The sequence below is a fragment of the Mesoplodon densirostris genome, chromosome 10 (assembly GCF_025265405.1).
Source record: "Mesoplodon densirostris isolate mMesDen1 chromosome 10, mMesDen1 primary haplotype, whole genome shotgun sequence".
Classification (NCBI taxonomy): domain Eukaryota; kingdom Metazoa; phylum Chordata; class Mammalia; order Artiodactyla; family Ziphiidae; genus Mesoplodon; species Mesoplodon densirostris.
The window spans coordinates 46566071-46583253 of NC_082670.1; the positions used below are offsets into that span (position 1 = coordinate 46566071).

The following is a 17183-nucleotide window of genomic DNA, read 5'->3' on the forward strand; positions in this document are numbered from 1 at the left end:
GTAAGTCCAATTTGTTTATAAGTCCAATAAATTTAGCCTAGGTACCCAGCTAACACAGTCAGCTATATAGTACTGTACTGTGACAGGTTTATCATACTTTTCACACAAATAATACATAAACAAACAAACGTAAAATAAAACATTTTCAATCTTACAGTATAGTACCTTGAAAAGTTCAGTAGATAGTACAATAGCTGGCATACAGGGGCTGGTATCCAGTGAACAGGCAAGGAGAGTTACTGAATGGAAGAGGGAGAGGAGGTGGGAGATGGTAGAGCTGAAGGATCAGCAGCAATAGGAGATGGAGGGCAAGCTGCAATTTCACTAATGGCTGATGTTCATGGCACAGGTTCTGGTTCCTTGCTGGATTCAATTCTATCTGCCCTCTTGAAAAAAATGATAGTAGTAGCTATCACTGGGTAGTAGCTCTTTTTTTCCTCCTCATAGATGACACTGTAGCACTGGATAGCGTTCTGAATGGCTGCTGCAACCTTCGTGTATCATTCTATGTTCAGGTCCTGTGCCTCAAAAACGAACAGTGCCTCCTCAAATAAAGAAAATCCCCTTGCCATTTCCTGTGTTGTGAATCTCTTCAGCTCTTCGGTTACTTCTTCTACCTGTTGTCTCTCATCCTTTCTGTCGACCTCCAATTCCATCAGGTCTTCATTAGTAACCTCCTCATGTTGCACAGCAAGGAGTTCAGTGAAGTCATCCTCTTGCAGATCTAGCTCCAGCTTCTCACTGAGGGTCACTGAATTGCTGAAGACCTCTTTGGAATCCTTATTCACCTTCTCAAATCCATGATAATCATGAAAAAACTGTGGTCAAATGTTCTTCCAAACCCCATTCATGGTGATGACTGTAACCTCACGCCAAGCAAAGTCAATGTTTTTTATGGCCTTGTAGATGTTATAGTCCTTCCAAAATAGTTGCAGCGTTGTTCCTGATTCATCACTCGCCTTTACTGCCTGACAAAAAGTGTGATGTAAATAATATTTCTTGAAAGTCGCTCTAACTCCCTTGTCCATAGTTGGATGAGTGATGTAGTATTAGGTGGCAGATGCACTACTTTGATGTTGGAATGAAAGTCGTCCATGAATGGAGGTGGGGTGGTGGTGGCCTGGAACACTGTCAAGTAGCAAAAGAATGTTGAATGGGACATACTTCTCCAAGCAATATTTCTCTAACTCCAGGATAAATTGGTGGAAAAACCAGTCCTGGAAAATGGCCTGTGTAACCCAGGCTTTGGGTTTACTCTTCCACACAACAGGAAGAGAGCCATTGGGTATGTTTTTAAGGGTTATTGGATTCTCTGAATGGTAAACTAAGAGATGATTCAGCTTCATATTGTCAGAAGCATTGTCATCAAACAACAGAGTTAGCCTATCCTTTGCTGCTTTGTAGCCTAGCATCAACTTTTCTTCTTTAACAGATGTAACTTTCGTCTGGCATCCTCTTCCAGTACAGTCGTGTGTCACCCACTTTAAGAACCTGCTCGGGTAAATATGCACCTTCATCAATAATTTCTCAAAGCATTTCAGGAAATTCCTGGGCATCTACCATATATGCACATGCTGCCTCGCCACTTACCTTTATGTTGTGAAGGTTGGTTCTAGCCTTGAACCAATGAAACCAGTCATGACTGGCATTAAAAGACGCACCTCTGATTCTTTGCCTTGTTTCTTCTTCAAGTCTTCATAAAGGCTTTCAGCCTTCTCTTGAATCATCATTAAGCTGAGCAGGACTGGACAAAACTATGTTGAATAAAAGTGGTAAAAGTGGACATCCTTGTCTTGATCTTAGAGGAAATGCTTCCAGCTTTCCACCATTGAATATGATGTTAGGTGTAAGTTTGTCATATATGGCCTTTATTATGTTGATGTAGGATACCCTCATGTTTTCTTTCTGGAGTTTTTATTATAAATGGGTGTTGAATTTTATCAAAAGCCTTTTGTGCCTCTATTGAGATGATCATATTTTTTTTTTTATTTTTCAGTTTGTTGATGTGGTGTATCACACTGATTGATTTGTGGTTATTGAAAAATCCTTGCATCCCTGAGATAAATCTTTCTTGATCATGGTGTATCATCTTTTTAATGTATTGTTAGATTTGGTTTGCTAGTATTTTGTTGAGGATTTTTGCTATTGGCCTGTAAATTTCTTTTTTGTGGTACCTTTGTATGGTTTTGGTATCAGATTGATTGTGGCCTCATAGAATGAGTTTGGGAGTGCTTCTTCCTCTGTGATTTTTTGGAACAGTTACAGAAGGATAGATGTTAACTCTTCTCTAAATGTTTGATAGAATTTTCCTGTGAAGCCACCTGGTCCTGGACTTTTGTTTGTTGGGAGTTTTTAAATCACAGTTTCAATTTCAGTACTGGTGATTCATCTGTTCAAATTATCTATTTCTTCCTAGTTCAGTCTTGGGAAATTGTAACTTTCTAAGAATTGGTCCATTTCTTCTAGGTTGTCCATTTTATTGACATAGAGTTGCTTGTAGTAGTCTCATGATCCTTCATATTTCTGTGGTGTCAGTTGTAACTTCTTTTTTGTTTGTTTGTTTTTAAATTTTTATTATGGAATATTTCAAACATACATCAAAATAAGAGTGTATAAAAAATTACCCTATTGTATTTATCACCTGGTCATAATATCTTCCAGCTATTTAGCCACTCTTGTTTTCATCTCTATCCTTCTTCCTTCACATTATTTTGAAGCAAATACAGTTACAGGATAGATTTGTTTTTGTAAATATTGTTAGATACTCCCTCAACCACACACACACACACACACACACACACACACACACACACACACACATATATATATATATATATATATATATATATTCATATATATTCAGAACTTTTATCTGAGTTAGAAGATCGATTCTAGCTTGTTGTCTGAAATTCCGTAGTTGCACAAAGTGCAACTTTTTGGGAATCATTTATTTTTTTATTTTTTCACACACACACACTGTATTTTATTTTTACAAGAGATAAATAAACTGACACCAAGCATTGTAAATGGATGACCACAACAAAAGCAACAATGATTTCAATTACCAAACACAAAACACACTCATACTCTGTCATAATACTGACATTCAGTCCAGTAATCCTCAACTGTAACAGCTCCCTTACTTTGCAATGAAAATTGATTTGTATATTTTTTGCCTCTGAGCCCTTGGGGGATTTTTTTTTATTCAAACAGAAAGTCACAAAAATTATAATCGTCCTCATCAGTTCACTCAGTCCCATGTAATTAATTTTTTTTCATCTTGATCTTTTGTTAACACTTTTATGAATTCATCAGTTTTCCATTAGAGTTCTGAAAATGCTTATTCATTCAATTCAACAGTATAGTCAGTTACCAGAAACCTGTACTTGTCAGAGTCTTTTCCATGAATTCCTTGAAGATGAAACCCTTTCATAGGAACATTTTTGCAAAAGCATCAGAGTACACCCAGAACTGTCTGTAAAGGACAAAAGACTTTAAAATGACCATGGTTAAAGATTTGATGAAAGTTCATAATAATGCAGCTGACAAGGAAATTTAGTTATTTCTGAGATATACATTTTAAAGTAATAACTAGAATTATGACTTATAACATTATACCAGAACATATAAGATTTTTAGAAATTTCACGTAATGTCTGAAACATTTATATTAACATATTTCCATACAAATAACCCAAAGAAAGTTTAGTATTAGTTTTTGTTTGTTTGTGTTTTTATACTGCAGGTTCTTATTAGTCATCAATTTTATACACATCAGTGTATATATGTCAGACCCAATCACCCAATTCAGTAAACCACCATCTCCTCCCCACCATGGTTTTCCCCCCTTGGTGTCCATACGTTTGTTCTCTACATCTGTGTCTCAACTTCTACCCTGCAAACTGGTTCACCTGTATCATTTTTCTAAGTTCCACATACATGCATTAATATATGATATTTGTTTTTCTCTTTCTGACTTACTTCACTCTGTATGACAGTCTCTAGATCCATCCACATCTCAACAAATTACTCAAATTCGTTCCTTTTTATGGCTGAGTAATATTCCATTGTATGTATGTACCACAACTTCTTTATCTATCCATTCATATGTTGATGGGCATTTAGGTTGCTTCCATGACCTGGCTATTGTAAATAGTGCTGCAATGAACATTGGGGTGCATGTGTCTTTTTGAATTATGGTTTTCTCTGGGTATATGCCCAGTAGTGGGATGGGTGGATCATATGGTAATTCTATTTTTAGTTTTTTAAGGAACCTCCATACTGTTCTCCATAGTGACTGTATCAATTTTCATTCCCACCAACAGTGCAAAACTGTTCCCTTTTCTCCACACCCTCTCTAGCATTTGTTGTTTGTAGATTTTCTTATGAGGCCCATTCTAACTGGTGTGAGGTGATGCTTCATTGTAGTTTTGATTTGCATTTCTCTAATAATTAGTAATATTGAGCATCTTTTCATGTGCTTCTTGGCCATCTGTATGTCTTCTTTGGGGAAATGTCTATTTAGGTCTTTGGCCCATTTTTGGATTGGATTTATTTCTAATATTATTGATTTTAGCCCTCTCCCTTTTTCTCATGATGGCTTTGACTAAAGGTTTATTAATTTTGTTTATCTTTTCAAAGAACCCTCTTTTAATTTCATTGATTTTTCCTACTGTTTTTTTCATCTCTACTTCTTTTATATCTGATCAGATCTTTACAATTTCTTTCCTTCTACTAACTGTGGGTTTTGTTTGTTCTTCTTTCTCTAGTTGCTTTAGGTGTAAGGTTAGGTTATTTATTTGAAATTTATCTTGTTTCCTAAGGTAAGCTTGTATTGCTATAAACTTTCCTCTTAGACCTGCTTTTGCTGTGTCTCATAGGTTTTGTATCATCTTATTTTTGTTATCACTTGTCTCTAGGTATTTTTAAATTTCCTCTTTGATTTCTTACATGATCCATTGGTTATTTTGTAGCATATTGTTTAGCCTCCACGTGTTTGTGTTTCATAAAGTTTAATTCCTGTAGTTGGTTTCTAAAATCATAGTGTTGTTGTCAGAAAAGATGCTTGATACAATTTCAGTTGTCTTAAATTCTAAAAGGCTTGCTTTGTGACCCAGCATGTGATCAATCCTGGAGAATGTTCCATGTGCACTTGATAAAAATGTGTATTTTGCTGCTTTTGGATGAATGTTCTATAAATAACAATTAAGTCCATCTGGTCTAATGTGTCATTTAAGACCTCTGTTTACTTATTGATTTTCTGTCTGGATGATCTGTCCATTGATGTAAGTGGGATGTTAAAGTCTCCCACTATTATTGTGTTACTGTCAATTTCTCCTTTTATGGTTGTTAACATTTGCCTTATATATTGAGGTGTTCCTATGCTGGGTGCATATATATTTACACTTGTTATATCTTCTTCTTGGATTGATCCCTTGATCATTATTTAGTATCCTTTTTTGTCTCTTGTAACAGTCTTTATTTTAAAGTCTATTTTGTCTGATATGAGCATTGCTACTGCAGGTTTCTTTTGATTTCCACTTACATGGAATAGCTCTTTTCCATCCCCTCACTTTCAGTCTGTATGTGTCCCTAGATCTGTAGTGGGTCTCTTGTAGACAGCATACACATGGTCTTATTTTTATATCCATTCAGCCAGTCTATGTCTTTTGGTTGGAGCATTTAATCCATTTACATTTAAGGTAATTATCGATATGTATGTTCCTATTGCCATTTATTTAATTGTTTTGAATTTGTTTTTGTGGGCCTTTTTTCTTTCCTTCCTCTTTTGTTCTCTTCTCATGTGATTTGATGACTATCTTTAGTGTTGTGTTTGGGTTGCTTTTTTTCTGTGTGTGTCTATTGTAGTTTTTTGCTTTGCAGTTTCCATAAGGTTTTTATATAGCAGTATATATAAAAGATTGCTTTATAAAATTGTTATAAGTTGCTGGTCTCTTAATTTCCAATGATTTCCAATATCCTGCTTTTGTACTCTCCTCTTCTCACTATTGCTGGTTTTGATATCATATTTGTGTATGGTTGATTTCCTACCTTTACTTTATATTTGCCTTTACTGGTGAGCTTTCCTATTCATAATTTTCTTGATTCTAGTTGTGGCCTTTTCTTTTCAGCTTACAGAATTTCCTTTAGGATTTGTTGTAAAGCTGGTTTTGTGGTGCTGAATTCTCTTAGGTTTTGTTCATTGTAAAGCTTTTGATTTCTCCATCAAATCTGAACAAAAGCCTTGCTGGGTCGAGTATTCTTGGTTGTAGGTTTTTCCCTTTCATCACTTTAAATATATCATGCCACCCCTCTCTGGCCTGCAGAGTTTCTTCTGAACAATCAGCTGATAACCCTTATATGTTATTTATTACTTTTCCCTTGTTGCTCTTAATAGTTTCTCTTTGTCTTTAATTTTGACTATTTGATTAATATGTGTCTTGGTGTGTTCCTCTTTGGGTTTATCCTATATGGGACTTGCTGCATTTCCTGGACTTGATTGACTATTTCCTTTCCCGTATTAGGGAAGTTTTTGACTATAATCTCTTCAAATATTTTCTCAGGTCCTTTCTCTCTCTCTTCTCCTTCTGGGACCCCTATAATGCAAGTGTTGCTGCATTTAATGTTGTCCCAGAGGTCTCTTAGGCTGTCTCCATTTCTTTTCATTCTTTTTTCTTTATTCTGTTCTACAGCAGTGAATTCCACCATTCTAACTCCCAAGTCACTTATCCATTCTTCTGTCTCGTTTATTCTGCTACTGATTCCTGCTAATGTATATTTCATTTAAGTTATTGTATTGTTTTTTTAATGTTTATTTATTTATTTATCTTTGGCTGCATTGGGTCTTCACTGCTGCATGTGGGCTTTCTCTAGTTGTGGCAAGTGGGGGTTACTCTTCATTGTGGCACGTGGGCATCTCATTGCAGTGGCTTCTCTTGTTGTGGAGCGTGGACTCTAGGCATGTGAGTTTCAGTAGTTGTGGCATGCAGGCTCTAGAGTGTAGGTTCAGTAGTTGTGGCACACATGTTTAGTCGCTCTATGGCATGTGGGATCTTCCTGGACCAGGGCTAGAACCCATGTCCCCTGCATTTACAGGTGTATTCTTAACCACTGCACCACCAGGGAATTCCCAGTTATTGTATTCTTCAACACTGTTTGTTCTTTATACCCTCTAGGTCTTTTTTAAACATTTCTTCATCTTCTCAGTCTGTGCCACCAAATTTTTTCCAAGATCTTGGATCATCTTTGCTTTCATTACTCTGAATTATTTTTCAGGTAATTGCCTATCTCCATTTCATTTAGTTGTTCTTCTGGGGGTTTATTTTGTTCCTTCATGTGGAACATATTTATCTGCCATCTCATTTTGCCTGTGTTCATTGTCTCTGTTCCACAGGATGCAGGGCTCTAGTTTCTCTTGCTTCTGCTATCTGCTCCTGGTGGGTGAGGCTGGTCTAGACACTTGTGCAGGCTTCCTTCCTTCCTCCACTCACTTGTGCCTGCCCATTGGTGAGTGGAGTTGGGTCTTGTCCCTCTGGTGGGCAGGGCTGTGTCAAGTGGTGTGTTTACAGGAAGCTGTGAGATCAGTAAGACTTTCACAAGCCTGTCTGATGATGGGTGGGGCTGTGTTTCTGCCCTCTTGGTTATTTGGCCTGAGGCATCCCAGGACTGGAGCCTACAGTTTGTTGGGTGATTCCAGGTCTTGGCATCAAAATGGCAGCCTCCAGAAGGGCTCATGCCAATTAGTACTCCCTGGCATCTCTGCCACTAGTGTCCTTGTTCATACAGTGAGCCACACCTGCCCCCCCACCTCCCCAGGAGACCCTTCAAGACCAACAGGTAGGTCTAGCCCAGGTTCCTATGAATTCACTGCTTCTTCCCTGGGTAGTGTGCACGAAAACTTGTGTGGGCCCTCCAAGAGTGGAGTCCCTGTTTCCACAAGTCCAGTGGAGCTCCTGAGATCAAGCCCTGCTGGCCTTCAAAGCCAAATGCTCTGGGAGCTCCTCCTCCCAATGCCAGACCCCCAGGCTGGGGAGCCTGATGTGGGACTCAGAATGTTCACTACTGTGGGAGAACCTCCGTGATATAATTATTTTTCAGTTTGTGGGTCACCCACCCAGTGAATATTGGATTTGATTATATCGCACACGTGGCCCTCCTACCATCTCATTGTGGCTTCTTCTTTGTTTTTGGATGTAGAATATCTTTTTTTGGTAGATTCCAGTCTTCTTTGTTGATGGTTGTTCAGCATTTAGTTGTGTTGTTGGTGTTTTCTTGAGAGGAGGTGAGCTCAAGTCATTCTACTCCACCATCTAGTCTCCAACTCAGGCTGTAGTAGATTTCTAATAAGATCACATTTACAAGGCAATCTTGGAATATTTTGTTTATGAGTATTTTTAAGATTTTATATAACTGAAGCATCAGCAATATACACCACAATTAAATGTTCAACAGGATGATCTAGTTTCATCTGGACTCATGTCCTAGTGATGAAAGATTAATTCAAAGTTAGATATGTGCTTAATGAAAAGCTGGATATAAGCATATAATATACAATTAAAGATTTGGGGGTTAGAAAATTATATTTATATCATAAAAATAACACACAGGATATATTCAGTCTAGAAAATACTTAGAGTTTCAGTATCTCTACATTTGGGCATTTGAAATTCTTTTGTATTTATTTGAGACAGCTAGATGCTTCATTACTATAAATACAGTGGTATATATATTTTAGTTGTCTAATTAGAAAAACTTGAGTTTATTAAAGACCTGGCCATTTAATGATCATAATATTGTAATAAGTCAACTGATTTTCTTCAGTGATATAAATTTGTATTAAAAGTATGAGGTATGATTAGAAAATGTTTGTCACTACATTATTTTGCTATTCTCTTAGGCAATCTCCATGTTTCATTTATCACAAGTGTGTGCAAATGACATTCAGATTTACCCCCCTGACCCAGATCTGAATTTCTAAGGTAAACTTTAATGTCTCCTTGGCATTTTAAGCTTAAGATTATCAAGACAAAATATAAATTCTCTATCTAAACTTTTTTCATTCCTTTCTTTCTTTGGTTAGTGGTGTCATTATACTTCTAGCCATTTCTGCATTTAAAACTTATTTTAGGGCTTCCCTGGTGGTGCAGTGGTTGAGAATCCACCTGCCGATGCAGGGGACACGGGTTCATGCCCCGGTCCAGGAAGATCCCACATGCTGTGGAGCGGCTGGGCCCGTGAGCCATGGCCGCTGAGCCTGCGCATCCGGAGCCTGTGCTCCGCAATGGGAGAGGCCGCAACACTGAGAGGCCTGTGTACGGCAAAAAAACAAACAAACAAAAAAAAAAAAAACAAAAAAGAAAACTTATTTTATTCCTACCTTCCCAAGTCATACAGTATAACTTGCACTAAGGCACTCTTGAACAGCTTGTGGTTGCTCAACCTCTCTTTCTCTCTCTCACTTCACCACACACATGCACACACCAACCAGCCTTCTCCCTCTTTCTACAATTCATCTATGTCAGCCAAAGCCCAAAACATGCCTTGTGTTTGTTCACTTTATTTCTGACTCTTTCATACATTTTTATGAAGTGAAGTGATTTAGAAAATTGGATGACAAAAAATTTACTTTCTTAAAATAAACATTGATTACTACCCTTTTTGCTAGTCAGTAATCAGTTCCATGTTTAATCTGTATGTAACCATTTTAACGTAAGAGAATGGCAAATACTCCAATTAATCAGAGTATAAGGTATGTTGAACAGAATAGGTTCCACCAGCATTAACATCAATGGATTTACAAAAGCTCTCAGCTTGTAATTTTAGGAACTTGATTTTGTCAACATTCTGTGTGGTAGTTTGGGTCCTCCCAGAATCAGGATTAGTTGAGATTAAACATGTAAGGAGTTCATTAGGAAAAATGATCTTGTGACAAAAAAACTAAATAAATAAGTAAAATAAGGAGGGAGCCAAGGAAGACTAGAGAGCCCTCACACTAGAATATCTGACCCAAAGGAAAGAGGTCATAGACAGCACAGAAGCAATTGTATTAAAGGGAAATTCATCCCAGCTGTCTAGGAATCCTTGAGACACAGGCAGAGGAGAACTGTGACTCCCAAGAATGGGCCTATTTTAGCATTTCAACCACATTTGGTCATTGACTGGGAGTTGCTCTTGTGTACCATGGCCTTGGAAGCAATATGATTTCAGAACAGAGCAACTCATATTCTAAGTCAGTTATACCTGTATGTAGAGTTCTGCATTCACTTCACCACTACAACCCTGGAAGAAGAGCCAGTTTTTAAAACAGAGTATATCTAGCTGAACTCATAAGAAACTTGATTATATACTAACAGTAGTGTTTTGCTTACAGTAAGAACTAACTTAACCTGTAATGCCAAATGTTCATGTTAATATCCACAATAATATATTTTCTGGCATAAAGATATTTTCTAAAGTAAATTTTGCATGTGTGAATTTATCTATTTGTTAATTTTTGTCTCAACCCTCAATGTTGCCAAAAATGAGAATCTCTCTCTTTTTATAATTCATAAAGACCTTTGGGAGTCCATGGATTTTTCTTAGATAAGAAGCTGCAACGATCTGCTTTCAAATTAGGAATATTACATGGGAAAATTACGGAATTAATTTTTCATTTTCATGGTGGCTTCTCAGTTCAGTCAGAAGTAGCAATTAATCACATTCCCTGTACCTAATAAAATAGTAGACATGCTTATTCTTCAGTTTGGTTGTTGCTTAAATGTGAAAATTAAGAGGTATAAATTGAGTAATTGTTAAAAACTATAATTTTTTATATAGCTCTTCTGTCAATCAACTGTCTTGAGCCCATTACCACTATAATCAGGTGCTGAACAGGATAAATGTGAAAGCAACATGTTAAAAATAAAAAAGTAAGTGCCTTGGAGTGACTAGTACTTTTGCTTGTGAACAAGGCAGTTTTTGGACCATGAGGTAAAGCTGTGCTTTAGAAATGCTTGTAGGCTTAATGCATCCCCTCCATCTTCTAGACCGGGCTGTGCAGGTGAGTGCACGGTTTCCATGTGCTGTTACTATAACTCACAAGTGCAGAGCTAACCTGGCTCAAGTGTCCACTACTAGACCTCAGACATCATTTATGTTAACCCAGATATTTCCACAAATATTTCTCGTCTCAACTCCTAGAGAGTTCATGGCTTTCACATAAACACATCTTTACTGAAAAAGAATTTACTTGGATTGCCCATTAGGCAAAATTATCAATTACTCAGTTTTGTACCGTTCTACCAGGGTGTGTGTGTGTGCATTCACGTGTATTAGTAAAAGGAGAAACAGGTAAGACTGACACTTGTTTTTTGAAGACAGCATTCATCTTCAGTGACTCAGATCCACTCTTTGGTCCTATTTAAATGACGGATACATTTCCACTGATGAAGGATAGAGATCGCCCCTTTGACTTTGACCAAATCTCTGGCTGTTACTGTGAAGTGTGCCTTCTACTATGGCTGTCATTCTCCATCAGCCCAGTGCTAGAACACATAGAAAATTATTTATTTTTAAACATTGCCCCTCAAGGTTTTTAGTTGGATTGCATAGCTTCCCAGTTGTCTGAAACTGATATTTGTTTTCACTTTTTAATTATTTTAACACAGTATCTACTTTGGTCCTTGGGACTGCCCCTTTTCAGTTTATGCATCAGGGACTATTTGAGTATTATGCAGTCATTAACAATCTACACATACTTATACCACTAAAGTTGTTTTTCAGTAATCCTCTTATTAGCAACCATGACCTTGGTACCTTCCAAGATCTTGTTTTATATTGTTATCTTTCCTTTTCTAGCTAACATATAAAGTGATATCCCAGCGATTCTCATCTGATTTCCTGCTGAGTACTTCCTTGGTAAAAGAAGCAACTTCAGTTTCTCTGTATAAAACTAGGAACTTAAGTTATATTTACTTTTATCTCATTTTAGATTTTTGTATACCAGAAAATAAGTGAAAAATTTCCTTTCTTACTGTGTTTGTTCAGTTCTAAGAACTCCATGCTCCATTTTAGCTCATCAGGTCATGTTTTTTCTTCTAGGACTACAATGATGAAATTCGTCAGGAACAACTACGTGAATTATCTTACTTAAATGGCTCAGAGGACTCTGGTCGTGGCAGAGGTATTAGAGGCAGAGGGATCAGAATAGCTCCCACAACTCCTTCAAGGTACATTTGTTCTTACTTTAAATAAATTAACAGCCAATAAGGATGGCAATACTTTGTTGACCTGTTCTGTGTCATGATCACAGCTAGGAATAAACAACGACAATATCAGCAACAATAACCACCACCACCACAAAAGCAATAACAACAGATGCTTATATAGCTCGTAAGAGCTTTATATAAATTACTAACTCATCAAATGCTCCATAGTAGGGTTAAGCATTATTTATAGGTGAGCAACTGATAAAGATGTAAGCAATACGCCTGAGGACACACAGGCAGTCTGACTCTAGAATTCAGAGTTTGAGCTCTTAACAACTTCCTAAGAAAATAAGAGGAGCAAACCTAAGAGTTTCTACTTTTTGGTTTTGTCCTCAGGATTAGGGCACACAGATGATTCAATCATATGCATCTTTGAACCAGGATGACCTTGAATGAAGAGAAAATTACAAATATTATCTATGCCTTAAATGGCCCATGAATTGATACAGTCTTGCCAGGTAGGTAGACAGATAGATGAGGATAATGATAGATATAGGTAGGTAGGTAGATATATAAATATTTAGATAGATAAGTACATTATATATATATATATATTATATGTGTGTGTATTATATATATACACACACACACATTTTATATATATATATATATATATATATATATATATATATACATCACCAGTCCAGAAAGCCAGAAGCACATTTCTTATATGGCTGATGGTAAGAATATTTAAAGCTTAGTTATATTTGACTCTGCAATGTCATCAGAGAAGATTTTATTTGATGTTGTTCACTTTGCAAAGAAATTAGAATTTTTCTGCAACAGAATTTGTTCTGTAGGATTCTACATTTGCCAAGCTTTCAACAGAAAGCATTGTTTTGCAAAGAGGTAAAGTGAAAAATACTCATAGCCTTCACACACAGACTGTGTAATTCTGTCATTCTCTTTATCCTGTTAGAGTTGACCTTCAAATCTCTAAACGGCTTAGATTTAGAGTACTATTTCATATATTGCATAGAAACCATCTTAAGAGATTCTAAGATACTTTGCTGATTCAACTTACTTTTAAAATTACTCCCCAAATATTTTCACCACCTTTCAAAACACCACTGTTTTTAACATTTAAGTCACAGACACCTCAAAAAATTTTACACTATCAGAAAAGAAGTTAAGAATGATCAACTTCCAAAAAAAATATCAAGGAAATAATTGACTAAAGGTAAAATGTGGCAATTATAGAAATTACTTTGATTAAAGGAAAAACTTCTGAAAATGTTTCAGTGATTATTTTCACATTTTTTTCTTTAAATATTTTTTATATGAGCTTTCTAATACTACCTAGGAACATTATTTTATTGCTAAAATTAATGTGACATAACATTTTTTATGGACTTTTTTTTAATGGAATCAGCCTTTTACAAAGACTTTATATTAACTTCATCATGATGGGTTGTGAAATGACATTGCAGGCAATCTTAAATTGATTAAATCATAGGGTTTTAATAATGAAATTGTCACTTTTGTAGTTCAAAAAATGATAATTTTGGCAATTTTATATGGTGTAATCTAAGTATGTATTGAACGACTATAGAGGCAACACGTTTTTTTCTATTCTATACTCCTTGGAATAGGGGCCATTTAAAAAAATAATGCATTAACCTGCTTTTGAGATTACAAAATCATCATATTAAAAGACTTTTTGTTTTGTTATTGGTGCTCCTTAAGGTAATAATACATTTGTCATATTTGAGTGGACCATATAAGATTTCAATTTCAGTGATGTTTTAATGTAAAATATTAATCTCTTTAATTATTTAATAATGGAGAGTGCATTATGATCTAGATTTTTAAATATCTTAGAAGAAAAATTTGATTGAAAGCTTTTGCTTTTTAACATTCCATGTATCATACAATCTGATATTGCATATGTTAAAAAAAGAAAATTAATATTGAAAATTAAACCTCACTTTCAATGCTATCTTGATGTAATTAATGTATTAACATTAATAAAAGTAAATGTAGCAGAACTCTGTTGTTTTCTGTTTCAAACCACATGATGAAATATATCTGCAATTAAATAAGAATAAGAAAATAGCTTCACAAAAAAGAAGTTCTTGAACACATGGGTTAATGGATGCTGATTTGTACATATTTATGAAATTGTGACTTTTTAAAGTTATTCAGTTACACTTAAATTCAAAAAGAATGGTACCTGGTATATTTTTAAAACTTTAATTTGTTGAAAATTTCTTTAATTAAAGGAATTTATGTTTCAACAAGCATACCTATGAAAACTATCTAATCTTCCAATAATAATGCATACCAGAAAACAAAGCATTACATCTATATATTATAATAATTTATATTATGTAATTGAAGAATTAAGATCTTCACACACATCACTGCTACATGTTGAATGAGAGTGAACAGTGGAAAATAAAACATTTGAGGCAGATTTTGAAGGTTTTGTTTACTACAATGAGAAATAATACATAGATAGAATCTAATGGAGCTTGTTAAAGAGGAGACTAATCATATTTGTTTCCAAGAAAGACTACTCAGTCACCACTGTGAGTGATAAAGAAGAATTAGAGCAAAGCGAGAAAGACAGACAGAGAGGTGTGTGGCAAGGAAGCCAGGGAGAATACAAGTTAATTATCCAACACAGAAATGAATACTACTTGGAGTGTTAGAGAGATAAAGGACTAGATTAGAGATTAGAATTTATATAAATTAGTGCCCATTTAGATGTTGGAGACAAGAGAGTGGTCCTAGACAGTATAACTCTCTGATGTCTGCCCTGGTTAGAGATTAACGACATCATCCACTAAAATTAGGTGAAGGACCAAATTTAATGAAGAATATAATTAATTCTAAGTCTATGGATTGCCAGTGTGACCTTGGGAAGGGGACTTGTACTTTCCATGACTTGGTTCTCAACCTTTAAAATAGCTTAGAAATGGCTACATGACAAGGTTGTCAAGATTTTTAAGTTAGATGACACATGTAAGGCAGTGGTTCCCAAACTGGTCTGCACATTGGAATCACTGAAACCTCGCTGCTGCTAGAGAATGTGACTTAATCGGCCTGGGGTATGGTCTGGAGTCTGGAGGTTTTCAAAGGTCTTTAGGTGACTCTAACATGCAGACCAGTTAAGGAGACATGATCCAGGGTATGGTGTGTGGTAGGAAGGAAAGAGATAACAGCCATCAGAGTTAGAGACTGCAGGGGTGTACCGTGAGGCACAGAAGGAGGGTGAGGGGAAGAAAATGGGGATAGCCACATTCCAAGGTGGGCCCAGGAGTACATGTAAGTGAATGAGCCTGAAGAATATAAAGGAAGGAGGAAGAAATATGGAGAAAAGCAGAGTCATAAAAGTTCGAAGAAGGCATTTTCCAGATAATAACCCATAGTGATAAATATAACAGTTACAGTAGAATGGGGACTGATTTCCAGTGGATTTAGAAACCAGTAGGCTTCTCATGATACCAGTCAAGAGTATTTTCAATAAAGAGGAGAAAGCAATAACTAGATTGCATTTGAGTCAGGAATGAGCAGGAGGTGAAGAATTAAGGATAGAAAACTTTCAAGAAGTCAGAAAAATAAAGGAAAGAACATTGTAGTATGGATTCAGCCAGGGACACTACGTTCTAAATAGGTGATGTGAATCTTGAGTTGAATTGAGGACTTGAGTTGAAGAGAGATATAGGGTTAATATTCCAGGGAAGGGATGTAATGTGTAGGAGGTAATGAGTCAGATTCAAGAGACAGATTTTCCAGGGCTCTGTCTGGGAGACAGTTGATGAAGGAATGGAATGAGAAATTAGATTTGATTTGAGCATCATATAATTTTAAAGCAGGAAGAATTGCTACAGATTCAGAAATCTTATTTTACCCATTAGAAAAATAATCTACCTTAGGCTCTGGGAGTTATAACACCTGTGATTATTCAGTGGTATAGATATAACTTGTGAATATAGTTTAAAGTAAGGTGACATATAATTTACCACCCACACAGGGACACTGTTGAAAGTATTAAAATGCTAAAATAGGACAACAGTTGTAATTCTGAACTATTCTGGGCAAACCTGGATGTATGCACACCCTGTATATAAGGTGCTTGGAGGTCCAGTGAAGGTAAAATTACCCTTTATAACCATCTTATAGATCAGCTTTTATAGTATCATGCTAATGTAGAATATTGTGGTCTCAGTTATATTGTGCTTGAAGTGGGCACTGGGCCTTCTAGGGTCTCCCAGTGCAGGAGAGCATTCTCTGTACATTAGACTCACAGTAAGTTCTCTAATAATTTCTCTATTAATCAGCTCTATAATCTGTTTAAAACTTTTAAAAGCTTTACCAGCATTCTTATTGTTCACTTGTCAAGCTCATTTTCTGCAAGAGCCAGCTGACTGCTCCTCATAGCAGAAAGCATAACTTACAACCCCATCTGTGGGTGCAGCCAAACAGTGTGATGGTTCATATCCCATGATCATTATTTCCCCCAAATCTTTAGAGTTCTTGCTGAAAGCAGTGCTTTCTAGAGGCCAAACTTTCAGACATAATAAAAAGTGAAATAATCATGCTTTTGCCCCAAAACTTTAGACAAACACTCAACCTTTCCAAAGGCCTCAGAATACCATAAGAGTTTACTGCAACCATTTGATCTTACACTTTTAGTACAAGTTACTTTTGTGTCAAGCACTGCAGTACCAAGTACTCAGTGTGTTATTTTTTTTTTTGCAGAGCCCTCATGTATTTCACTAGCACCATAGTTAGCATAGGAAATAAATTATATCAGGGACTGTACCAGTTCAGGGGGTTACACGCATAGTGATAAATCAGTGACAATGACCTCAAACTTAAGCTACTATAATAAACAGAAAGATATCATGATGGTTAGAGTTCCACATTTTATCGAAGTGCAGACATTTTTTTTTGTAAGTGACAAAATTGCCCATCACTGTCAATAACCTCC

The 17183-nt window shown here is 36.1% G+C and overlaps 1 protein-coding gene across 2 annotated transcripts in view; it reads left to right on the top strand.

Moving 5' to 3' along the window:
- KHDRBS2 (KH RNA binding domain containing, signal transduction associated 2) overlaps positions 1 to 17183 on the top strand; it is a 657141-nt gene that overhangs the window by 384663 nt on the left and 255295 nt on the right. For both annotated transcript variants that reach the window (XM_060109735.1, XM_060109736.1), the window contains exon 5: positions 12078 to 12205. In XM_060109735.1, coding sequence (XP_059965718.1) covers positions 12078 to 12205 — 128 coding nt within the window. The remainder of the gene's footprint in view (positions 1 to 12077; positions 12206 to 17183) is intronic.